The 27,494-nt window shown below is 42.7% G+C and overlaps 1 protein-coding gene across 4 annotated transcripts in view; it reads left to right on the top strand.

The window, feature by feature from the left end:
- The window catches only part of KIRREL3 (kirre like nephrin family adhesion molecule 3), a 1,324,921-nt gene that overhangs the window by 987,553 nt on the left and 309,874 nt on the right, over window positions 1-27,494 (top strand). For all 4 annotated transcript variants that reach the window (XM_077457844.1, XM_077457843.1, XM_077457846.1 and 1 more), the window contains exon 5: window positions 23,289-23,446. In XM_077457844.1, the coding sequence (XP_077313970.1) occupies window positions 23,289-23,446 (158 nt within the window). The remainder of the gene's footprint in view (window positions 1-23,288; window positions 23,447-27,494) is intronic.

Genomic DNA, 27,494 nt, shown 5'->3' with positions numbered 1-27,494 from the left:
CAATAGGCTGCTGCCTCCCCTGGGGTGCTTTAATTAGAAGTTGCATGTATGCCGGGGTAAGTGGCGCTGCCTGTCACCTGAAGAGTGATCCTCTCCAATAAATTACCCCTCCCAGGTCAGTGTGCAATGGATATTAGTCGCTGTAGGCATCGTTTCCCATCACCTGAAGGGCGACTCCCTACAGTGAATCACTCCTCCCAGGTGAGTATGCTATGGATGTCTAGTGCCTGTTTCTGTCACTTGAAGGGTGATTGCCCAATGGGTCACTCTACAGAGAGGAAAATAAATTGTACTTAACCTGTGACCTATATTGGATGGTGTACTGTTATAGTTCTGTTATTTTTGCTGTTTGTAACTGTATATCCAACACCTGATCCTAAATTAATCGTGCAAAGGGCGATGCTAATCTCATCGGATCATCTGGAACAGACAATATTCCTTCCTGACAGTACATCCTAAACATAATACTTGTGCAAATTCATAGATAAGATTGATAATAAATTGATTATAGTTTGAAAAAATGTAAATAAGCCAAAGTCCAGTGAAAAAATATAAAAAAGAAAGTATTAAAAATAAATAAAAATCAACAATAAAGTTCAATCCTAAATGGTGCAATAAAAAAAATCACAAAACATAAAGCGCCTGGATTTATCCACCGATGTGCAGAAAATAAAGTGACTTCCGTGCCGCCCTTCAGTTCCCCACTCACCTAGCACCCCTGCAGGGGTAAGATGCATGTGCTGAGTATGCTGACTATATCCAGAACAGGCACCTCCACCTTGGCTCTGGGGTATCCTGGCCCCTTAAGCCCCTCCTGGGGTGGATCTCTTTTACCGTAGTAATCGCTTCTTCCGTATCAAAAACCACTGGGTATCCTCATAAACCAAAAAAGATGGGCACTCCTGTAAATCAGGATGGTTTGTTTATTAAAAAATATATATTATAAAGTTAAAAGCAAAACAATATCAAAATTTGACTCAGTCAAGTGTAAGGTTGCCCTGGTTGCAAACCATGAGCTCCAGACCGGAGTGCGTTCCACGGGCCTGAACTCTGCAACTAGAAGTGACGTGAGTGCGTACCAAGCTCCGCCTTATGCGTTTTGTCCTAGGACATCGTCTGAGGCGGTGCCATCTTGGTGCACCTCACATCTATTATAGTGAACGTTCTGCAGGATCTATATACACCCCCATGAATCCCGGAGGTGAGTTTATCCGGCCAATTCAATTAGGTTGACTAAGCCCCATTGGAGCCTAATTATGTACAAGCCATGCCCCCCGGTGGCTAAGCATGTAATTACCCCCTGCAAACTTGCTCTTCACTACAATTCTGATATTACCCGGTACAATTGGAAACATAAAAAGTAACATACATTTGCACATGTATTATGTTTAGGGTGTACTGAGAGGAATGAATATTGTCTGTTGATCTGATCTGATGAGATTAGCATCACCCTTTGCAGGATTATTTTAGGATCAGGTGTTGGATATAAAGTTACAAACAGCACAAATAATATTAGTTATAATTTATATAATATAATATTTATAGTTATAATAGTACACCATCCAATATAGGTCACAGGTTAAGCACAATTTTTTTTGTTCCTCTCTGTAGAATGATCCATTGGGGAATCGCCCATCAGGTGACAGAAACAGGCACTAGCCAATCATAGCATACTCTCCTGGGAGGAGTGATTCACTGTAGGGAGTCGCCCTTCAGGTGATGGGAAAAGATCACTCTCTAGGTGACAGGCAGTGCCACTCACCCTGGCAATACACACAACTTCTAATATTAGTAGATGAGTGGAAGGTGTGGATCAGAAGTGATGGATCTTACATTATTTAGTCTCACAGTGAGCAGTTTGTAATGTATGTATGCTGTGGTATAATACAATATATGGCCAAAAGTTAGCTGAAGATACCTCACCTTTTCATAAGTTTGTTGAACATTCAATTTCCAAACTACGGCCATTAGTATGGAGTTGGCTCCACTTTTTGGCTACAGCATTCATCTTCTAAGGAGGCTTTTTCTACAAGATTATGAAGTGTGTCTGTGGGAACTTGTGCCCAATTGTGAGGCCAGTTACTGATGGTGGATGAGAAGACCTAGCTCACAATGTTCCATTTCATCCCAAAGCTTTTCAGTAGGGTTGAGGTCAGGGCTCTGTGCGGGAAACTCAAGTTCCTGCACACCAACCTGGTCAAACCATGTCTTTATGGACCTGGCTTTGTCCACAGGGGCACAGTCAGGCTGTAAGAGAAAAGGGCCTTACTCAAACTTGCCATAGGTTTGCCAGCAAGCATTTGTGTGAAATGTCTTTGTTTGCTGTAGTATTAACAGTCTTAAGCACCATACACACTATCAGATTTTCAGCTGATTTTTGTCTTCAGATTTACCAAAAAAGTGCAAAGGCTTGCATACACATTGAAACTCCTAAGGTTTGACCTCATATTATATGGTTTTGGTAAATCTGAAGGGAAAAAATCAGCAGAAAATCTGATGGTGTGTATGGGGCTTTAGTCTCTGGCACCAGCTGCTGGAGCAATCTGGGCACATAAGATGTATCCCTATTACTAGAATGCTAATAGTTTGAAGTGGTTATAAAGCTATGTTTTTTTGTTTTTGTTTTTGTTTTTTTAATAACAAACATACCTATATATACTTACTTGCTCTGTGCAATGGTTTTGCACAGATTAGCCCTGTCCTCTCCCTCTGCCCCCCCCCCCCCCCACCCCCCAGTGCTTCAGGCTCCTCCTGTTCATTGAGTGCCCCCAGGGAAACCAGGGAAAGCCTCTTTCCCTGGAGGCACCCATGCAGGCTCACTTCCAAGACCTACTGCTGCATCCATTGACAGTGAGCCTCTTGTGTCACCGGATTTGATTGACGGCAGCGTGAGCTAACTGCTCCCGCTGCTATTAATCTGTCCAATGAGGCGAGAGACAGTGGCGGGAGCCGCTGCGCTTATGCAGATTGCTGGATCGGATCAGGCTCAGGTAAGGAAAAGGCGGGGGGTCTGGGGGGGGAGCTGCAGCACAGAAGGTTTTTCATCTTAATGCATAAAATGCATTAAGGGAAAAACTTATGGGTTTAGAACCACTTTAAACACTTTTCTTTAAATCAAAATAGTATTGCCCTGATGAAGGGGGTACCTCAAAACAGAAACATGTTGGCTTATTCTTTTATATTTTTTTCATCAAATAAATGTACTTGTACTTTAAACAATCAATCTAGTATTGTCTTTTCCTCACAACTCATTAATAGATCAGAGGGCAGTGGTGGCCTTAAACCATAGGTTTATCATGTCCAATAGCATTTGCTTTCAACTGAGCACAGACATGTATCTCAGCTGTTCTCTGTTTCTGCTGCCATTGCATTATTTTTCATTGATTCGCCCATGAGAGAATTTTAGGGCTATCATTGACGTTGTTTGTTTTATCTCAGTGAATTCGGGATTGGGTACGCAGGGTCTTGATTGCTTTTGTTTACGGAAAGCCTGAGACTGACGGTTTTGCATCTTTCCTCCACTGTAATGACAATCGACAATAATTATGCAAACGGAGGTGAAAAATTCAACAGCATTTTGTACATAACAAATCACAGGGAGAGTGGCAAAGAATAGATCTTCTTCCACTTAATAGCTGCACACATAAAATGAGCAAAAACTGATTAAAAAATCACTTTGCTTTGGCACCTCAATCTCGCAATGTTTTAGCATTTTGAGATAACAAGATAATGTAACCGCAATATTCATCAATTCACAAACAAATGAGAAAATGCAGCAAGAGATCTGTTTTTGACATTGTGAAGATAAAAGAGCAATTTGAGCTGGGAGGGAAAAGGTATTAATTGTTTGTAATGTTGGAGGATTTCTGCCCCATTCTCTCTGCTCAACAGAGTTGATACATTGAAACAAAAGACCAAGCTCAGTAATTCAATAATACTTACGCCACCAAGTGGCAGGTTATCAGATGGCAACAACATCAAATTGGCTGCAGCCCAATCACATCATTCACTGTCCCGCCTGTCTAGAAATTTATGGACAGGCTGAGTTAAGGGCCATTTGCACTACTCCAGTTTGTCTGTGTGTTGGAAATAAACCAAACCCTTCAGAAACATGACACAGCCACGGAGAAAAGTCTGAAGCAATGCAATGTTACAGTTTCTATCTGTAGGTGACTCATTAACAAAAATGCAGCTTTTTGTGTCCAGTGTTCAGAAAAACATACTTCATCCCTTTCAGTATTCTAGCATGCAAAATGCATACAGAAAAGAAGCAAAGTACACGCATGCCACTAGCAAAACGTGTACAAAACACAAGCATTTCCAAAAAGCAAAGTCGAAATGGAAGCCACTGGTCTGAAAAAAAATGTTTTTATTTGTATTGGAGTATCAGCAAATTACAGCGTTTGGTTCATATGGTACATTTTTTGCCAAATTAATTACATTTTAGCTGATCCCAAAAATAGATTTGTAGGTTGGCTGATGCTCTGCATTGTAATGCCAACCTGACTTTGGTCACACGTTAAAGTGGAATTCCAGTTTCAAAGTAAATCAGCCCTCAGAAAGAGAACACCCATTTACCCAGAAAATGCAATAAAACGCATTACGTTTTGTCTTTTGCCATTTCATAATTCTAAAACCCATCAGCTGGAAGGAGAAGCTTCAGTATACAATGTGTGTAACATGTACGGGTATACCCAAAATACATTTCCCAGAATTCTTGTAGTTCTCGTGACTTGGGTTTCCTGGGTTGAGAGCACTGAAATGCCCTGTACACACGGTCGGACATTCTGACGACAAAATCCATCGGATTTTTTCAGACGGATTTTGGCCCAAACTTGACTTGCATAAACACGGTCGCACAAAGTTGTCGCAAAATCCGATCGTTCAAAACGAGGTGACATAAACCATGTACGACGGGACTACAAAGAGGGCAGTAGCCAATAGCTTTCGTCTCGTAATTTATTCTGAGCATGCGTGCCACTTTGTCTGTCGGAATTGTCTACACACAATCGGAATTTAAACTATCAGATTTTGTTGTTGGAAAATTTTTGATCCAGCTCTCAAACTTCGTGTGTCGCAAATTCCAATGGAAAAAGTCAGATGGAGCCCACACACGATTGGATTTTCTGACAACACGATCCGATCACACATTTTCCGTCGGAAAGTCAGACCGTGTGTGCAGGGCATAAGAGGGCAGGAAGCTAACCCACAATCATCTACTGTATGCACCAACAATTCCTGGTAGAACCACAGTCCCTGGCAGGTCTTACCATGACGTATGATGTCACCAAAATCAACAGTTCCAGCATCATTGTTGCTGTGGTGTTAACTATTTTGTTTAGAGGAATGTTAGGCAGTTCCAATGGGAGTTTACAGTAGATATTACAACAAAATCGGGTCCAGAGGTACAATGTATTCTATTGCCACACATTGCCATGTATTCTATTCTATTGCCACACTTTAGATTTGAACCCCTGCATAATCTAACAGATTCTATATAACATGTCTATAGCTCATCCTGTAAATGATATGTGTATAGAGAGCCTAAGATGTATATAAAGTCTACACACAGCAGCCATCACGGTTATTTAAATGATGCCCCGTCTACAACTCTAGCGGGGACTGTTGCCGCTACATCAAAATGCTTTTTAAAATGAACATCCTGATAGGAGGAGAGAGCGCAGTGACAGGGTAGTTAGCTTATGAGTCTGCTGCTTCCCCTATTACTGTCATTCACAGATTAAGGCTGGATTCACACCTATGCAGTTTTAGTGCTTATTACATTTTGCAGATTTGCACTACAGTCCATTTAACATGGTTTCCTATGGAGCACATAAAAATGCATAGGTGTGTGTCCCTCCATTTAAAACAAAGTCCTTCTACGCATGACTGCTATGCTGCTACATGAACGTATGTCCAGCATTGTACATGATTCACATGCTAAATTTCTAAAAATCTGGGAGCCATGGATCTTATACGAGTTCCCTAAGCTCCAAGCAGCATGCCTAGGCCTGGTCTGAATCCCCTTGGTGGGGCCTCCGCTTCCGAGTTCCCTCATCCCTTTTCCCCCTCTCTTTTCTCTAACCTTCCTTCTCTTGTCTCTTCACTCCTTTTACTCTTCTTCATAGTCTCCCTCTCTTCTTAGAATTACTGCTGCCCCCCATAGAAGGGGGTAGCGGGTGAAGGGTTTTCCCCCCAGAGATGACAGGGGGGTTTGGGTTCTGTACCGTGGCCAGTCTTGATGCCACCCCCTGCTTACACTATACCATTTGTATATTGTGGTGATTTGCCCTTTGGACTTGTATTTATGTTTTGTAGCCCCTGCGAGGGCGTTCCATGAGCAGTTTATATTTTCTTGTTCACTCAAACTTCTAATAAACATATTGAAACGAAAACAAAGTCCCTCTATCCCTCTTTCCTCCTCATGTGTCCCTCATTTTGGTCTGATCTATACAGTTGTGTATAAAATGCACTATTTATCTTTCAAAAGGTGTTTCCCAGTGCTAAACCTTTCATCCAAATTCTAACTTGCTTCATTTGTAAATTTCAAAATCCAGTAAAAAAAGGAATAGTGGTAAATAAAAAAAAAGCAATTGTGAGTTTAACATTTTTAAAGTTTAAAAAAATAAATAAAATGATTCTCTTCTAAGGGGGCGTGTCCTATGCCTATATACTTTTGCTAATAACTGTCCCTCATTCCCATCTCAAAATGTTTGGAGGTATGCAGATTTGGGGCAGAGACAATTTTACCTAACTACCTTAAGGGGTTAAAGAGGAACTGCTGTCTGCTCACATCATTTGTAATAAAAACACCTTTGCCATTCTGAAGCTTCTCTCCAACCACTTTGCATATCATTTTATATATACACTGTGATTCTGTATTTGCTAAATATGCTGCAGAAATCTCCCTCCACTGAGTCTGGCTGCAACCATTTTAACTGTGGGCAGCTGAAGCTGCTGCCTGTTCACTTCCTGGATTTACACCGACACAGAGGCACACCTCCAGCTACGCAGCTCTCATTGGCCCTTTTATGATTCACCCCCCCCTTCCTGGCAAACTCTCAGGAGAGTGAGAGAGGGAGCTGTGCATGATGTCATAAGCCTAGGAAGTGGGCTGTTTAAGGTATTTACTGTCAGAAAAAAAAAAAAGTACTATCCAAAGTTAAAACAACAAGGGCAGAAGGTTTAATAGATGGAAAGTTGAAAAAAGTGACCGAAGGTCCGCTTTAATCTTTGTATTTAGCGATTTATCTATAGTTCAGCTCTAGTAAAACAAGCACATGCTGAACACAGTGAATATTTCTCCCACAAACTGAATGCTATTTATAATTCATAATTGCATCTTTTTTTATTAATACAGAAAGTAATTCACAAAATGTGTTCTTTTCCAGCAAAGCACATAAACTAAAATAGTATAGAAAAACCTTGCCCTAAATATAGGTAAGACTGCTGAACTTTTACTACTCCTTGAATATGAGGAGTATTAGTAGCCTATTAAGTACAAAGCACATAAACTGCCAAGTTCTCAGTTGGCAAAAACCCTTACAAATATTCCCCCGCCGTGTTTTTACTTTTGTGAATGTGTCAGTGCTTTAAAAATAATCATAAGAGCAGCAACTACAAATCAAGGCCCAAATTGCCACAAAGGGCCAGGAAGAATCTTTTCTCTTGGGCTCTGTTCAGGAGTAGAAATGATATTTTTGCCTTCCAGCAAAATAGCAGATTCTGCTGCATTCTGTATTTTGGCCTGTAGATGGCAGGTGGGAGAGGCACAAAGAAAAGAAATGCCAGCAGGTGTATACAGCCATGGTTGGGTCTCCCTTTTAATCCCTGTGCTATGGGTAGAATATGCATTCAGTGTCTTCATAAATGTATGATACTGTTTATTTCTGTCATTCTGGGAATATTTCCCGACCAACCACCGTCATTATACTGCGCCAAGGTGTCTCGTTCCTGCAAATCGGCCCAGGAACTCACATTTGCGGGCATGCGCGTGCTCCCATTGGTCAGCGGGGGAGCCAATCAGTGGGTCAGGCAGACTCGCTGTCTGCTGGCCACCCGCGATTGTTCCCTGCAGTGACAGAATGAGGATTTACTTGTTTAAACAAGGCAGATCTCCGCACTGACAGGGGAGATCACACAGATCCTGTCTTCCTCCTATGCAGGAAGATGGATCTGTGTGTTTCCCCAGTGACACAGTTCCCCATACAGATAGAACACACAGTGAGGGAACAAATTCAACCTCTGATGTTAACCCCATCCCTGCCAGTTTCATTAGTACAATAACAGTGCATATTTTTTTTTTAGCACTGATCACTGTAATAATATATAATATCACTGGTTCCCAAAAAAAAGTGTTAAATGTCAGTTAGGTGTCCGATCACAGTCCCGCTAAAAATCACTGATCGCCGCCATTACTAGTGAAAAAAAAGAATAAAAATGCCTAAATCTATCCCCTATTTTGTAGATGCAATAACTTTTGCACAAACCAATCAATATACTCTTATTGGGATTTATTAGATTTTTTTTTTACCAAAAATATGCAGCAGAGTACAGTACATATCGGACCAAATATGTTTTTTTTTGGGGGGGGAAATGTTTTATAGTAAAAAAATTTTTTTTTTCAAAATTGATGCTTTTTTTTTTTGTTTATAGTATAAAAACGCAAAGGTAATCAAATACCACCATAAGAAAGCTCTATTTGTGGGAGAAAAGGGAGATCAATTTTCTTTGGTTACAGCATCGCACGTTGGCGCAATTGTCATTTAAAGCGACGCAGTGCCGTATTGCAAAAAATGGCCTGGTCAGGAAGGGGGTAGATCCTTCCGGGGCTGAAGTGGTTAAACGACCTCTAATCTCCCAAAACAGGGTTGTGGGTAGGGGTAGAATACTTCTGTTTTCAGTCTAGACTAGGGGGCTTCTTGTATGATCTCCTATATAATGCAAAATATTAAAATTGCTTGAGGAAAGCTCCTAAAAAAACTGCGCTCTGACAAAACTCGCGACAATCTGATTGTAAACCGCGCCATGTATCCTCCGCATCAGAGGCTGCAGCACAGCGGGGCTAATGTGGCCGCTCTAATGTTTGTTTGTATAAATCAGAATACAATTATTAAACATAAATAATGTACCAGCAAGGTGAAATCTATTTACATACAAAATTGGAGTTTTATGACATTCAGCATAGTTCCTGGGAAAGCAGATGGTTGGCTTTACGTGTCAAGGAAATCTCTAGCTGCGTTATTAATTGAAGTCGCATATATAACTGCTATACAAGCAACTTGCAAGCTCCTGTTACTGAAAAATTGCCTTTCTGTGTCAGTTATGAATTTCTAAAACAGGCAAAAATATTCAGTTTGCTTCTTTTCAAACATGTGAACAGTAGCCTGTAGAAAGATATTGCAGAATCCTTACCCCCCCTGCAACCCACTAGCTCCCCCCGAAGTCTGCACAGGGGTCAGAGTACAAGCTGCAGAAGTTGTTTTGTTTACTTCTAAATACATGGCCGAAGGAACAAAGTGTTTCTCGTAACAAAACAAAGGCTGTCTGTGCGATTGGAGTAAAGGCAGAACAAGACTGACATTTAACCTCTGCCTGGAATTGTCTTGCAGCGCTCATTTCTAGTAGAATAATGTCTAGATTTCGCTAAGCAGAAGTGCGCCAGAACTCTGGCACCAGATAAAGACAGGCGCATCATGTGTAACTATTGTGCTGTCTATGACCACCTAAAATGTGAATCGTGGAGGCAGTGCCGAGACAAGCTCGTCTAGAGCTCAGGGTGAACATGCCAAACTACACCCCCTCAGATGTATGAGCATTATGTGTCAGCAAAGATCCCCCCCCCCCCCCAAAAAAACACTAAGCACTATTTCCTATGCTTACCCCTAAGCATAAATCCCCCCTCCTCCCAGTACAAAACCCCCTGCTGAAATCCCCCTTCTCAGCACAAATCCCCACCCCCTTCCCCAGAAGAGAAAAGAAATTCAATCCTCCACCCCTAAAATTTTCCCTCTTAGTACACATCTTCCCCCCCCACCCACGTCAATTCCCCCCCTCCCAGTACAAATGCCCTTCAAATGCCCTCTTCTAGCACAAACTTCTCCCCCCCCCAACACAAATCCCCCTATATCACCACTCTTAGCATTCCCCCTCCCGCATTTCCCCTCTTAGAACAATACTTACCCCCTGCTTCCCCCAAAATGTCCCCTACCAGCAGTCCACCCCCCCCCCCCCCCCCAGTCTCCTTTTGCGCCCTCCCACCTCACATAATACCACAGTGCCCAAGGCGGCTGACCCTCCTGCCCACCCCTTGTCCCGGTCCCACATGGAGGTTAAATTATTAGCACACCTTTTAGTGCTTAGATCCTGGTGTATGCCCCACCAAGTCCTTGCATGGGGCATGTATCTTCCCTCTGAGTCTGTGTCGACTTCCTCCTGGGTCTTCATGTTTCCTCTCACAATTGAAAATCATACTGAATAGTAACTGATGGGGTATGTTTTATATGTGACTGTTTTAAAACATGGCCAACTTAAAAGATATAGTGGGGCTCACCTGCAGCCCTTGACATCCCCAGGGGGGGCCCACATATTGTTCCCTATATGTAGTGCTACAGATGATTTGCAGAGACTGCTGATACACTTCTGGAGATAGAGGCTGGTACCATGTTGCAGGTATAGTTGAAGGTTGGAAATATGCTGCAGAAGAGTGATGAGCCCCATACACACTATCAGATTTTCTGCCAATTTTTGTCTTCAGATTTACCAAAACCATGTAGTGCAGGGGCCTGCCTGATTGCATACAAATTGAAACTCCTAAGGTTTGACCTCATATTATATGGTTTACGTAAATCTGAAGGAAATAATCAGCAGAAAATCTGACAGTGTGTATGGGGCTTGAGAGACAGGGGATGTTATATGAGACTGCTAGAGATGACTTCCATTACAATCCCTTACAAATCAATAATCGGCAGAAGGGCTCGTACAGGCAGAATCACGTACATATACGTTGCCCTTTAAGAAATGGCCAGCGGGGGAGCTCCGTGAGTCGGGTCGTGGGTCCCGCAGACTCGATCGCCGCATAGATACCCACGATCGCCTCACGGAAGAACTGAGAGATGCTAATGTAAACAAGCATCTCCCCGTTTTGCGTAGTGACAGTGTCACTGATCATCACTCCCTGTGATTGGAGCAGAGGCCAGTGACATGTCGCACACATCCATGCCTCCCCCCCCCCCCCCCCCACAGTTAGAAACACGCCCTAGGAGACACTTAACCCCTACACTACCACCTAGTGGTTAACCCATTCATTGCCAGTGTCATTTACACAGGAATCAATGCATTTGTATAGCACTGATTGTTGTATAAATGACAATGGTCCCAAAAATGTGTAAAAAATTTCTGAAGTGTCCGCCATAATGTCGCAGTCACGGTAAAAATCGCTGATCGCCGCCATTTAAAAATAAAAAAATATTAATAAAAATGTCATAAAACTATCCCCCATTTTGTAAACACTATAACTTTTGTGCAAACCAATCAATAATCGCTCATTGCGATTTTTTTTTTTACCAAAAATATGTAGAAGAATACATATCGGTCTAGACTGAGGAAAAAATGTTATTTTTTATATATTTTTGGGGGATATTTATTATAGCAAAATGTAAAAAAATGCTTTTTTTTTTGTTTATAGCGCAAAAAATAAAAACCGCAGGGGTGATCAAATACCACCAAAAGAAAGCTCTATTTGTGGGGAAAAAAAGGACGGCAATTTTGTTTGAAAGCCATGTCGCACGTCCGCGCAATTGTCAGTTAAAGCGACGCAGTGCCGAATCGCAAGAAGTGGTCTGGTCAGGAAGGGGGTAAATCCTTCTGAAGTGGTTAAAGTTTCTTGCAGTTACACACTGAGTAGTATTTATTCTCAGCTCAAGTGAGATTGTCTCTATTTTTACTTCCACCTCCTGAACTTTTCTCTCTCAGTAAATAGATTTTCCTCCCCCTGCATTCTGATTTTAGACAGTATTAGGCAACTTGGGTATTGGTTAAGTCAGGGTAGATAAAAGTCTTATTTTTTTATGTTTTATTATTACATTTATTTTAATAAAATGCTAAAAATCTATCTATAGTTATAGAAAAAGGTACTTGGGACTTTGAGTAAGGCCTGCCATGTCAAAAATAAAGACAATATCAATAAATACAATTACAGTACATGATTTATTTTTGCAAAAATTCATACCAGATTCATAGGAAAAACATTGTATCAAATATATAGGTAGTCACGTGACTTACACCAAAATATGCTGCTCATAGCATGCAATACAATATGAAGAAAATATACTTAAGAGGATAAAAATACGTAATGAAACCAGGTATCTTTGGACTTCTAGTAGTGCTCAACACGTTTGTTGGCATTTCAGCCATTCAGAAGGAGTATAATCATGTAATATACTAGAAAGGGAAATACATATTTATTTATTTCAGGTACTTATATAGCGCCGTCAATTTACTCAGCACTTTACATATACATTGTACATTCACATCAGTCCCTACCCTCAAAGAGCTTACAATCTAAGGTCCCTAACTCACATTCATACATACTAGGGACAATTTAGACAGGATCCAATTGACCTACCAGCATGTCTTTGGAGTGTGGGAGGAAACCAGGCACAGGGAGAACATGCAAACTCCAGGCAGGTAGTGTCCTGGTTGGGATTCGAACCAGCGACCCTTCTTACTGCTAGGTGAATGTGCTAACCACTACACCACTGTGCCGCCCACATATTGGTTGTTAAAGATGCCATCTAATGAAAGGAGAGTAAAGAAATATATATATTCCAACAAGATGGAAAAAAATTATAATTTACTGCACGGACTGAAAGCTGGGGATACCGGGTATAATATCTACCCGGGGTTGAGATGGAAAGACCCCCCCCCCCCCCCAAGGACGAAGGAGAGCACCCAGGAGACAACAAGGTGGTCATAGCATGATCCAGTGTGATAAGTGTGCACATAACCTGCATGATATCCTATGGGCAATATGAGGATAAGGAAATGTGAGGATATCTCTAAGTTTTCCTGCAAGGGGATTACATGAAAAAGGGAATGTTACATTAAACCCAAATAAAAAAACATACCAAAGGGTGAAGGCAAGACTCGTAGTGAATTTGAATGAGGGAATGAACTAAACCCAATATTTAGTCTGTAAATAATGTGTATCAGCCGGCTCAAATCTGCATGTGCTTCCATGTGATTGAATCAAGCAAATGAACCACTAGCCATCCCAGCTTGCTTTATACACCCTGTCTTGGATTTTGAATTTTATTTTGATATTGTCTTCATTTTTGGCATGGCGGCCCACACTCAATGTCCCAAGTACCTTTTTTTTTTTTTTTTTTTATATAAACTAAATATAGGGATGGAGGCATGCCTTGTATGTCATGTGTGTGTGTCAGGTCACATCCGATTCATTGTTCTATCTAGTTTTCTATTTAAGATACATTAATAATTGAGCTTATTCAGCATGAATTGGAGTTTAGTTATGTAGCATGAGGCTGTATATTCTGCAATATTTACATGTTTGGTAAACTCATTCAATGAATCGAAGCTCTGCAAGCTGAGATAACATGCACTGCATTGATGTATTCACACAATTTCACAGTAACCATGAGATAAAACAAAGTTCAGGAATATTCCTTTATTCCATTGTTTTTCAAATCTATTTACACTACAAACTGTATAATTGTTTGAAGAGAAATGCATCTGTACCAGGATCTAAGTATGAGGAGGAAGGGCAAGCAGTAAAAATGAAAGTGAAACCTTCTAAGCAGCTTATAAATCCTGTGATCTTTCTGCACATAGCTTGAAGTGCTTTGTTCCTCCCTTGAGAAGCAAAATGGCAGCAGGCTGTTAGCCCTTGTACACACGGTCGGACATTCCGACAACAACATCTGTTGCATACACACGGTCAGACAAAGTTGTCGGAAAATCCAATCGTACATAACGTCATGACGTTATTTTGTTACGACAGGACTACGTTCAGGCTAGAAGCCAATAGCTTTGGTCTAGGAATTTGATCTGAGAATGCGTGGCACTTTGTCCGATCGGAATTCTCTACACACAGTCAGACAAAGTCCGATCGGATCATATTGTCGGAAAGTTTTATAGTCCAGCTCCTAAACTTTGTCCGTTGGATATTCTGACGGAAACAGTCCGATGGAGCCCACACACAGTCGGATTATCCGACAACGCGGTCCGATCAGACACTTTCCATCGGAATGTCTGACCGTGTGTACAAGGGCTAAAAGTGACCCAGTTTGGGAATATTTACTTATGGCCCCGTACACACGATCGGAAATTCGGCCAGCAAAAGACAGATGAGAGCTTTTAGTGGGAAAATGTGACCGTGTGTATGCTCCATCAGACTTTTTCTGGCTGAATTCCAGCCAGCGAAAGATTGAGAGCAGGTTCTCAATTTTTCGGTCGGAAAAAGTTCTGATCGGAAATTCTGATAGTCTGTACCAATTCTGACGCGCAAAATTCCTACGCATGCTCGGAAACATTGAACTTAATTTTCTCGGCTCGTGGTAGTGTTGTACGTCACCGCGTTCTTGTCGAAAGTTCAGCAAACTTTTGTGTGACTGTTTGTATGCAAGCCAAGCTTGAGTGGAATTCCGCCGGAAAAACCATCCAAGTTTTTTTTTGACGGAAAATCTGCTCGTGTATATGGGGCATAACCTGACAGATTATTGTTTGAAATAGGAAACCTTCATTTTGTTTGCAAATATTAAAGATTGTAACTACCAACAAGAATGAGTCCTTACATTTTAAAGAGTACCTGTCATTTCAGATCTTTCACTGCAGCTCATATTAGCGGGCATCCACTCACCTGTTGCCGCCACATCCCTCACCTTGTTGTGTCACTGTCGCATCACCAGCCCTCTCATTAAAATGGGACCTTCAGTGAGTCAATAGCGGGTCAGAGGAGGAGCTGCTGCGGGTCAGAGATGACAGTTGCTCTTTCAAAAATTATGATTTAATTTGAGTTGATTTAAATCAAGCCTTTTTACTAGTGATTTAAATTGTGATTAAAATCAACTTGATTTAAATCAAATCCACCCTGTACGCATTTATTCCATTTGAAACCCATTCTTTAAATAGCCCAGTTTCGATTTTTCTCTGAACTTTCACTTGCCAACACTTTTTTCTTTATTTTTATGACTTTTAGATTAGTCACATTTTTCTGATGATGCCGTGTCTAATTCTCCAAGACCCATGCTATATTTAGAGGGGATTATTTATCAGAGCACATAAATGCTAATCAACAAACAAGATTTGGTGAGCTTTAATGAGTTGCGTTCTAATTTTTTTAAATCCATAGTGGTCACATATGACAGTAAAGGCTTGAAACCTTTTCCATCCAGATGAACAAGTCTTTTCTCTCTCTTCCAGAATGTGTCTAATTAATGGATTACCTAGTTTTGCCACTCAAAAGAACCACTGCAGCATTAATCATTGTAACCCAATTTTTTTGCTAATGAGGATTATTTAATAAACCTTGGATCTTGTGGCGGTGCTGGGGGCTTTGGGAGACTGGGGATGTGTGCGTTTACAAAACAAGTAAAGTTATTCCTTGAGGAGGATGAAAAGTCCATAGGCAGGAGGACTGTGCGAGAAGCCACTGCAATCGAGTCCAATAAACCAGAAGCTGATTTGCTATGAAATACTCAACCTAAACAAAGCCATAACCTCCACCTAAACACCCCCTCAGGCTAAGAAAACATTACACATGTAACCCATGCATGCAGCCTTTTTTCAAAAATACAATCTTATATAAAAATCTAGCGGATGTGAAAAGACAGAAAGCCGTACACCCAGAGACTGACAAACACCAGCTATGAAGACCTGAATTTCCTCCACGCCTTTGTCCAGGCCCCCAGCCACCACCTGTCCTCCTCAAGACCCGGAATCTTCCCAACCTCGCCCAGAATGTCGTGCACCACCACCTCGACAGGAAGGATTTTTTTCCAAATGGAGACCTGACACACTGCATTCCATGTGAAGAAAAGGACTACTATGCTAACTAGAAAAAGTGTCTCAAAATCAAAATCCCGATGTGTTTCAAAGACCACTCCGCATAACACAAACGGGAAAGGAGAGGGATTCCCAGAGCCCCACCCACCCGCTTGTAGATTTCTATATTGAAGGGTCACTGAAGCAAGAAGTGGTCCATTGTCTCCTCCACCCTACCACATTCCACTCTCGGACAACGACGGTTCTCCGCAGAGCGATGCTTCTGGTTGCCCTTTACATAGTCTGCCATGGAACGAGCGCCAAGCCAAATCCCAAAGCTTTAAAGGGATTCTCTCTAGATTGAGCAAACGCAGACCCTCCCTCATAACAGGGCATGGGCAATCCCTCAAGGCCAGTGGCTCTCTAAAGGCAGATTCAAGAACCCTCCTCTGCAAGTCCTTCCTAGGAAGAGACTTAATTTCTTCCGCCATCACGCGCCACTGCCGAAGCATTTTCAGGTATGGGGCAACATATGCCGGGAACTCACCATGTCGAACCCTCAGGCTTTTCACTGGCCCACCATTCTCCCAGCTTTGTAGAAAATGTCTAAACCAGGACTAAAAAATGTCAACCCACCCTGGCGGTTCCCCTGCCTGCATGTTGGCAAAATTAGGTCTCAAAAACATCAGAGAAAAAAAAACACCAATTGACCATACCTAGGCCACCCATCCATCTCAGATGGTAGGTTACAGACCTCTTAACGAGATTCAGTTTGTTCCCCCATAACAGTTGGAAGAAACAGTTATAGATTCTAGCATAGAGAGACAGGGTAAGTCAATCCTTTCCCTGTAAGAGAGTTCCCAATCCTTCCAGGTGGCAACCTTGGAATCGGCATCTTGTGGCTTACTTCCCCAATTTGAGAAGCCATAATCGCCGGGACCAAATTTGATGCATAAAACTTTAATTTCCTGTCAGGGGTCTGGAAAGACATTCGGAAGCTCGAAGCTGTCGCCTTCCTCACCCATCCAAAAAACGTCACTTTTATCCTGATTGATCTTTGAGCCAGATGCCTCTGAATACTGCTCCATTACCGAGACTGATCCAATGCCAGCAAGTACTTTCTCCAGACTGCAGCCCTGCACCCCTCCAAGGCCTTCTGGACAGCTAACACAGATGAAAAAGTGTTGGTGGCTGGAAAGTAGATTGCCCGCTACAGACGATACAAGCCAGAAAATTATTTTTGCCAGTATCTTCCTATCAACATTGAGAAGGCTAATGGGCCCCCAATTCTCAAAGAAGCCTTACCCTTTGACAGAAGAATCAACGCAGATTGTCACATGGAGGGAGAGAGTGAACCCTTTCTCAGACAGCCATTAAAAACCTCCACCAAATATGGGGCCAGAGTAAACTTAAAGTGCTTTTAAAACTTGGCTGTAAATCCATCTGGCCCAGGTGACTTCTTTTTTTTTTAATTGAAAAAGCCAACTTTATTGAGGTACGCTTGGTACATAAATTGACGGAGGCCAACATGGCCAAAACAATAGCACATATATAGATACGTTACAGTAACCGTGTAGCATAAAACAAACTACCCACAAGAGGTAGAGCCATCACATAGTATATATGTATATATAAAAAAAAACAAAGGAAGAAGGGAGAGACAGAGAGGGAGGGGAGAGGAGAAAAAAAAAAAAAAGAAAAAGGGGGGAGGGAAAGGAGAAGATGAAGGGTGAGTATATCAAGTACACGTTTCACCATCTGCCAACCATCTACCCCAGACCTTTTCGTATTTAGGTGAACACCCCCTATGCACATAAATCAGGCCCAGGTGACTTCTTAATGGAAAGCTTATCAATAGCCTTAACCACCTCATATGCTGTGATTATCTCTGTCAAACTCGAAAGAGAACTGCCACTTCCCAGTCCTGAAATAGAATCCAGAAAACTTGATATGCCTGCCCAATCGAGGTCCCTTCTGCTCAGTAGGGCAGCATAATATGACCTGGCGGTTTCCAGGATCCCCGACTTGGACTTCATCAAGGAACCTGTACTGTCAACTAGACCTACAACTGATTTAACTTTTACCTTGTTTGCAAGGGTCGGAGAGTGATATTTCCCATAACCTCTTTCCAGAACCAAAGAGGCATGCCTGTCATATTTATGCTCCCTGAGCAAGAGTTTAACCTCAGAGATCATCCCCGGGTCTCCATTATTCGACACAAGCCTATCAAAGCTTCCTCCGCAGATGCTGGAGTGCCAAATTAAGCTTCCAGGTACCCTTCCCCCTAGGTGGTGTATCGGGGCTATTCAGAGTCACAGACAGAATACAGTGATCGGAAAACTCTATAGCCTGACTCACTGGTGCTGAAAAGAAAGAGATCCCCTTTAAAAAAATAAAAAAATAAGTTTACTCTGACTACTGCTGTGCTGAAAAGTGAAATCCGTGTCATCTGGGCACCAATGAATGTGCACATCAACCAGAACTGCATATCTAGCTATTTTGTTCAAGAAAAAGCCATCACAGTCCAGCCTGGCCCCGGGTACCTTTCCTGTCCTGTACCTTTTCTAGTCCTAGTGACGGTGTTGAAATCATCACTGAAGACAGCTGTAAAAAGAAAAGGCTTGATCTTCATGAAGAGGCATTTCCTGTTCCACTTTGTCTGGGGCCCATAGATGTTGATGAGGCACAGGTCCTGCCCCTACATGGAGATGTCTAAGATCATGCATCTCCCCATTTGTACCTCAATAATCTGCAGACAGGTTACCATACTGGAGCACTGTGCCATGCTCTGATGTCAGGAGGCACTTTGCCATGCTCTAAATTCAAGGGGCACATTGCCATGCTCTGAATTCAAGGGGCACATTGCCATGCTCTGAATTCAAGGGGCACATTGCCATGCTCTGATGTCAGGGGGCACTGCGCCATGCTCTGATGTCAGGGGGCACTGCACCATGCTCTGATGTCAGGGGGCACTGCGCCATGCTCTGATGTCAGGGGGCACTGCGCCATGCTCTGATGTCAGGGGGCACTGCGCCATGCTCTGATGTCGGGGCACTGTGCCATGCTCTGTCCGGGGGCACTGTGCCATGCTCTGTCCGGGGGCACTGTGCCATGCTCTGTCCGGGGGCACTGTGCCATGCTCTGTCCGGGGGCACTGTGCCATGCTCTGATGTAAGGGGGACACTGTGCCATGTGCTGATGTCAGGGGGCACTGTGCCATGCTCTGATGTCAGGGCACACTATTGTGCCATGTTTTCATGTCAAGGGGCACTGTGCCATGCTCTGATGTCAGGGCGCACTATTGCGCCATGTTCTGATGTCAGGGCGCACTATTGCGCCATGTTCTGATGTCAGGGCGCACTATTGCGCCATGTTCTGATGTCAGGGCGCACTATTGCGCCATGTTCTGATGTCAGGGTGCACTATTGTGCCATGTTCTGATGTAATCATGAGAAGAAAGTGTCACCAGCACACTAGGATCTCCAAAATTGGGTCCAAAATTTTAATCACATAGTATCAAAAAAATAAATAGAAGCAATGTTTCTGAGCCTCGCAGGACCCTTTCATCATGATTGCAGTCGGTTCCAGCCGTTGGTTATTTCAGCACCCAATTTAAGATACAGCCATTTGTGCAGGTACGTGTGTGTTGGGAATATTGCATTGGATGCTCTGATGTAAGGGGCACCATGCCATGCTCTGATGTCAGGGGGCACTGTGCCATGCTCTGATGTAAGGGGGCACTGTGCCCCTCTGCGAGCAATGTGGTACGAACTGACACTGATGTCACTAGTGACACTAATACAGTGATAATACTGTACACCGTACTAATAACACTGGCTGGGAAAGGGTTAACATCAAGGGGTTAACTGTGTGTCTAATGATGTGAAAAAATGTGCTGCTTTTACTTTTTTATCTCTGCTTTTCAGGGACAAGCATTCTTTGTGTTTTTGTGATAGATATATATATATATATATATATATATATATATATATATATATATATATATCTATATTAATAGAGAGAGAGAGAGATACACACACAGTATATATATATATATCTATATATAAAATCATGGGTGTTTAAGCTTCTGTTTGGGGTGCACACGCTAATGCCATAGGCTGTGCATATCTATGATGTCTCTATATTGTATAAAGCAAAAGGTTTCCACAAACCCCTAATCTTTGTATACATGTGTCATTTGTGTCTGTATAATGTGAAAAAGGTGAATGTGTCTTTTGACCTTTTCTATTTTGTCATGAAAACAGAACGATCGAAGTATACTCGTACATTGTATAAACCATAAATTCTTTTCATCAAAAACCCAATCATGAAACTACAAAGCACTAAATGTCTCTGAAAAGATTACATATAAGTGTATTATTAATTTCAGGAGTGGTGGACTTCGGAAGCAAGAAGCCAACAGCACTTAAACATTTTTTACACTAATAATATGTTAGTGCCGAAGTATATTACATTATTAAATACAATTGGTAATGAGCCTGGATTGTTTAGATCTGAAACCACAATAAAATATGTGTTGCAACATTTTATGGTCAAATAAAATTTGATTGAAAAATTTTAACATTAGCAATTCTATAGCTTGAATTGTTTTCACGTCAAAGCCTTGAAATTCGAATTTCTAATCTGTTATTATAGCTGTCATAATATTCCAATTAATTGAAAGGCTTGCTGAATAAATTGGCTGTTTTCCCTTACACACGAAGGGGATTGTTATAGTTAGCTGCTGGTACCAGATGTCTTACCTTCTCTAGGGGCAGTTTACTGTAAAGCCGCTGGAAAAATGGAAGTGTCTGTGTTGCCTCTAGCAACCATTCAGATGGCAGCTGTTTAGTGTACAAACTATCCTAGCTTTGCACAGATATTTTGGGGGTGTAAAAAGACAGGTTCTGCCAACTTAGCTTAGACTGTAGCTTCCCATGAAAACTGTTGCCAAAGTCCAAAATAACTGTATTTCAATAAATAGTTCAAGCAGAGTCCTTGTACATTGCCAGCACATTTTTGGGGTTCCATGGTGACCTCGTTAAATAGGGCTTGATAAATAGATGAACTATCAAAGGAAGCAGCTTTTAGGCATCTGCAGCAAATGGTGACTAAAGCAGTCTAGTCTCTATTCATGCAAGAGACTGAAAGCATTGCTACTTTCCTGGCTTCAATTTTCTTCCTCCGAGTACATTCTTATGCCGCGTACACACGACCGGACTTTCCGTCAGACTAGGTCCAATGGTCTTGCTGACAGACTTTCGGCAGAGTTCCAACTGACTTTCCAAACAGACTTGGCCATACACAAACGGACTAAGTCAGTTCGAAAGTCCGTTAGTTTTGAACGTGATGACGTAAGACAGGACAAAAAAAGGGAAGTTCAATAGCCAGAAGCCAATAGCTTCCCTTGTGTCGTTTTTGGTCTGTCGGAAACAGCATACAGATGGACAGTTTTCTTGATAGGAACTGATTCCGGCAGAAATATTTGAAACGTTCTATTTCTAGGTCTGTCAGAATTTTAGAAAGAAATGAAGATGAAGCCCACACACGATCGGAATGTCCGACAGAATGATTCCGTCTGACCTTTTCTGACAGAAAGTCCGGTCGTGGGTACAGGGCATAAGGCTCCATTCACACGATTGTGGGTTTTTTTTGTTCAAGCTTTTTGCAGTAAACGCAGGACATTATTTTAACTGGGTAATAACATTTATAGGTTTGATAAAATTGATCCAGAGAAAATCCGATTGCCTTTCGGATCATCGGGAAGGAATTTTTTCCCCTGCTATAGAAAATTTGGATCATACTTTGCTGGGTTTTTTTCGCCTTCCTCTGGATCAACTGTGGGTATAGGATTGTGTATATTGGATTGTATTTTTTATTATTTTTTGGTTGAACTAGATGGACTTGTCTTTTTTTCAACCTGACTATGTAACATGGGTTCTCATGGAACACTTTCACATCAATGCATTTTTGTGCCTCTGTGTTTTTGGAAAGGGGACTTTTATTCCCCAGCATGCAGCCTTTTGCATGTAATAGACTTCGGTTGACCTGCATCCAAAATGCAAGTACTGGGATTTTACCGCAATTTGTATATTTTTTTGGGCTTTGTATACAACTGGTTGCTATGGTGCAGGCCAGGAAGGTCCCACCTATATGAATGAGTATGGAGTACATTGTACCCCTACCCGTTCACCAAAAAAAAAGTAGTGTAGTGTGACAAAAGACAAGAAGACAGTTTTTGACAAGTCCTTTATTAAAAATTGTATTTTCTTCCCCCGCTTTTTCCTTTGTCTTTTTTCCCCCTGCTTCTTCTTCCAGTCTTCTCCTTCCCCCTCATCTTCCTCCAGTCTTCTTCTTTCTCCTGTCTTCTTTGTCTGGTCTTCCTCTTTCTCCGCTGCCGCTCCCACCGCCAACCTGCTGAAAATGAAAAAAAGACCCTCCTCCAATCTCGGACATTTCTTGTATAACTATGGGGCATGGCTATCGGATGTCATCATCCAGAGACCCTGCTCCTTGTGATGTCATGGACCCATCATGCCCTGTGTGGTGACGTCACAAGAGGGCAGGGTCTCAGAATTGCATCACCTGCCCCATAGTTAGATGACAAATTGCTGGGGAGCCACGACGGAGGAGGGACGTTTTTCTTTATTTGCAACGGGTGAGTGGCGGCGGAGGAAGAAGACCAGACAAAGAAGACAGTAGAAAGAAGAAAACCAGAGACAGAAGAAGACTGGAGAAAGAAGACAAACAGGGGAAGAAGACCAGAGGGAGAAGTGAGTGAAGAAGACATTTTAATAAAGGACTTGCCAAAAATGGCCTCTTGTCTTTTGTCACACTACACTACTTTTTTGGGTGAATGGGTAGGGGTACAATGTAGAATTCCAGGTTCTGCTAAGCCCCCTGCCTGCAGACCCTCCACACCCACCAGCCAGGGTTGTGGGGAAGAGGCCCTTGTCCTCATTAACATGGGGACAAGGTGGTTTGGGGTGGGGGGCAGAGTCCCTCTGCATCAAAGCACGCCACCCATGTTGAGGGCATGTGACTCGGTATGGTTCAGGAGGGGAGCGCTTGCTTGTCTCCTCCCCTTCCTGACCTGCCAGACTGCATTCTCGGGAAAATGGTCTGGTACAGATTTTGGGCGGGGGACTCCAAGCCATTTTTTCTTTACATTTTTGCATGGGGCTCATGAAATATCTTTACCAGGCAGCTGCAGAATTTCTTTTTAGACAGGGACTTAAGCAAGTTCAATATTGATGTGACACATCTCCTTTTTGTTTTCCCAACAGTTCCCCCTGATGATCCGGTAATTATTGGTGGTCCGATAATAAGCCTACGTGCCGGAGACCCGCTGAATTTAAGCTGTCATGCAGACAACGCCAAACCAGCAGCGACCATAATCTGGATGAAGGACAGCGATGTGCTGAACGGGGCCACATACTCCAAGGTCAGCATTTTCACAAGCTGTGTGCTGAAGTTTTGCTGCTGCTGAGAGGGGCGCTCTGGGCAGCACATCAGCGCAGGGGTAGGGGGAGCTGCCGCTGCTCTCATTATCCTCATCTTTGTTATATCTTCATTATCCAAGAATTTAGGGGAAGTGATTTTCTCAGGGGTAAAGTGCTGCAATTCAAGGGAGAAGCATATCTGAACATTTTGTTCTGTCAGACTGTGCACGGATTTAGATCTTGTTCTTTTTAGATTAAACTGAATCCGTCTCTAGAGTATAACCTAACATTAAAATCGACATCAGTTGGTATAATGTGCCAGTAGATAACTCTACATGTCAAAATTATGCTTCAATATACCCCTTAGCAAAAAAACAAATCTAAACCAAAACTCACATTACCCTAAATGCCCCATTGAGGGTTGCCATTACAAATCATGGTGCTACCTGACAGGGCCCTATACAGTCTACCAGACAGGCACTGTCCCCCCTACCCCTGCCCCCATAGCTATATGGTCAGTTGATCACAGGGATCAGCTAAGAGTGAACGTGTTGAGCTGTTGAACTATTGTTTGAACTTACCCTTCTGCACTCAACACAGCAGGAAGAGTTGCCAGGAACATTCCATACAGAGAAAGGATAATCTGGGATATGAATGCTTCATCACATCCCAAGCTCTTTCCTCACTCAGCTCTAGGCCCTTGGTGCTACTGATCCAGCAGGCTTATTGCCTGTCACTTATAGGGTGGAATTAGGACTGCCATTCCCTGACTCATCCTGCTTCTAAGGCCGCGTACACACGCGGGGACTGTTCGCCCAACTTTGTCCGTCAAACAGTTTCGGCAAACAGTCCGCTCAAAATTAGCATGGACGGACATGGCCACACACGACGGACGAACAGTTTGCTGAAACCGTGCGCGATGACGTGAACGGCACGTACGACGGGACGAAAAATACGACGTCCTATACACTGCATTATAACTTTCGGCGTGAAAATCCTTTCTGAGCATGCGCGCAACTTTGTTTGACGAACAAGCCTACACACGCGGGGACTGTCCGCTGAAACAAGGTTTCAGCGGACAGTTTTTCGGAATTTCCGAAAAACCTTGTTCAGCGGACTGTTCGCTGAAACTGTCCGCTGAAAGCCCACACACGAGCGGACTGTCCGCTGAAACTTGGTTTCAGTGGACAGTTTCAGCGAACAGTCCCCGCGTGTGTACGCGGCCTTAGCCAAACCTGGGTACCCCTACTGACCCTATTAGCTCCACGCCTGGTACAGGATTACTGTCTGTACCCCCTGTCAGCATTGCTGCCAGCATCTCACAGTGCAAGGTGGGAACCAAAGTAACCCATAGAGAGGCAACCACATTGCATGTGGCAGAGCTTTCTTTGCCTTGCCATGCACATGGTTTTATTGTCCTAAAACAGGGTCTCCAAACTTTTCCAACAAAGGGCCAGTTCACGGTCTTTCAAACTTTAAAGGGGGTGGGGATTGTGGCGAGTGGGGGAAGGAATAGTTCTGGGCCCAGCAACGGTAAAAATAAACATGGCCTCAGGCTTGGTGGTCAGTAAGAGGAGTAGTGCCCTATCATTGGTATTAGTATAAGGAATATACAAGAGTTGCGCTACATAATTTTCTGTTATTTAGTTTAGTAAGTTTAGAATCACTTATGGGTGTTGGCCAGAAACTTTTCTAGCATTGCACATATCTTTGTTGTGGTTCATACATTTTTAGATTGCGCAGGCTGATCATTAGTACACTGTGTGAGGAATATCACCCCATCGCTGACATCAGTGGAAGAAACAGTGCCCCATAGTTGGTGTCAGTGGGAGGAATAGTGTCACATTGTTGGTGTCAGTAGGATGAATAGTGCCTCATTTTCGGTGTCAGTGGGCGGAATAGTGTCACATTGTTGGTGTCAGTAGGAGGAATAGTGCCTCATCGTCAGTGTCAGTGGGAGGAATAGTGTCACATTGCTAGTGTCAGTAGGAGGAATGGTGCCTCACCGTCTGTGTCAGTGGGAGGAATATTGCCCCATCATTAATAACTCTGGGAGGAATTATCCCCTTTTATTAGTGTCTGTGGCAGGAATTATGACCCACATCTGGTGTCAGTGGAAGAAACTGGTCCCAGCGTTGGTGTCAGTGGGAGGAATAGTGCCCCAAGGGCCGGATAAGTGCTAGCAAAGGGCCGTATCCAGTCCTCTGGGCGGAGTTTGGAGACCACTGCCCTAAGAGAAGGTGCGGGGCAAGTAAAAATTATTATTTTAGTAACCTGTTTGTTTCTGTTGTATTTTTCATATCACATAAAAACAAATGCACATACCTACATATAATAAAGGAAACAAAGCCGTATCTGGGTCAAACAAAGTCAAAAGGGTGAAAGATAACACAAACTGACCAGGGCTCAAGTCCTGTGGGAACGGAGTTCCTGTACTTTTTCCACAACAGGAACATTAGCAGCCTTGTCCTGCAAGACTTTGAAGTATGCGAGGTGTGTGGCAGGTGCTACACCAGCAGCCGCCGACACAGCTCGCAATAGTAAGTGCCGCACACCTGACCATTCAGGCATTGCCAGTAGGGGGCCCCATGACAGCTTCCGCTTCGATCTACCTGTCAATCACCGCTAGCTGATGGGTAGATCAGGTCCCTGCTGCTAAGAGATTGTATTTAGTCAGACCTCTCGTGATGCGCTCCTCCCCGCTGGCCCCTCCTGATTTTATGTCTCCTCATCCTCCCCCCCCCCCCCCCAGTCTCCTGCATACTTGCTCTGTGTCTCCCGCTGAATCCCCCCCCCTCTATCTTCAGTGCCATATGATGAGAGAACCCAGAGGAGGAGCTCAGCTATTCTGCTCACAGGACATGCAGGGAGAGAGGTGAGCTGAGGGAGGAACATCAGTTTGGGGTGGTAAGCTGAGCACAATACCTGGCAAAGTTTAATGCCAGGAGGGAAGTTTATGTGGAAATAGCTTAGGTTGGAATAGCAGTGAGTGTGTGTTGGTGCCCCTTTTTTGCAGCCCCCCCAAGCTAACATACATCTCCTAAGCAGGAACACATCACTATCTCCCCAAGCATTCTGTCCAGATAATGTGCAGTTAATTTATGACCTTTCCGTTTAACCCTGTGTTATCCAAACTCTGTTCAATGAAAAGTGTAAACTCACCACATAAACACACTATATACAAAATAACATTCCCCAATAAAGATCAATGCTTTATTGGAACATGATGTTCACATTTGCATGGAAGCACAATTGAATGAATGCTGATTATTCAGAGAATTACTGTATTTATGTTTATCGAGAATTGTTTTTTCTTTTATGTACTAACAATTAAGCTTCATACACACAATACGAAAATTGGATGAAAAATACCACTTTTGAAGAGTTTGTGCATATGAGCGTATCTTTTTTTTTTTTTTTTTTTTGGTGGGGGGAGTGGATCTTGGGTGGGAGTTTCTACACTTTTTTCCCCAGGACTTGACCCCTGAAACTGAAACCATGTACTAAATGCAGAAAGTGCACTGCTTTGTAGAGGATGACTCGAACCCAAATTTTTCTGCAATTTTTCTGTTAATCACATCTATCACTATCCAGATTGTACCCGTATTATAAGTACTAAAGAAGGGGGTATTTTGAATCTCCTGGAATGCCTTTCTCTTTTTTTTTTCTTTTTTATTCAATGCAAACAACAAATAATTTTATCTGTAAAGAAATTATTTCTCTGGCACTCTCTTTCTTAGGCTTTACCTTAATTTTTTTTTTGCTGTCTGAATTTACATTGGTGGGATTTTAACTTTACTTCCTGTTCTAGTGACACAGCAGGAACATGAGCTAAAGTGCAGCTAAATTGTGGCTTTGACATACATCACTAGGACAGATGTCCCCGCTGGGAGATTTTTCCTCACCTGCTGTTCTTGTGACAGCTGTCAGCAGTTGCATTTCTTCTCACTTTCTGCCCTTTTATTTCTCACTTTCTGACAACTCATCAGCGATACAGAAAGCAATAAGAAATTGATAGATGTTCTAATCCTCCCCTATTCTGTTCTAAAC

This window comes from Lithobates pipiens, unplaced genomic scaffold (genome assembly GCF_037356315.1).
Source record: "Lithobates pipiens isolate NorthernLeopardFrog02 unplaced genomic scaffold, aLitPip1_a1.2 Scaffold_27, whole genome shotgun sequence".
NCBI lineage: Eukaryota > Metazoa > Chordata > Amphibia > Anura > Ranidae > Lithobates > Lithobates pipiens.
Note: the sequence above shows the minus strand (reverse complement) of the source record. Positions and strands in the feature narration are given on the sequence as shown.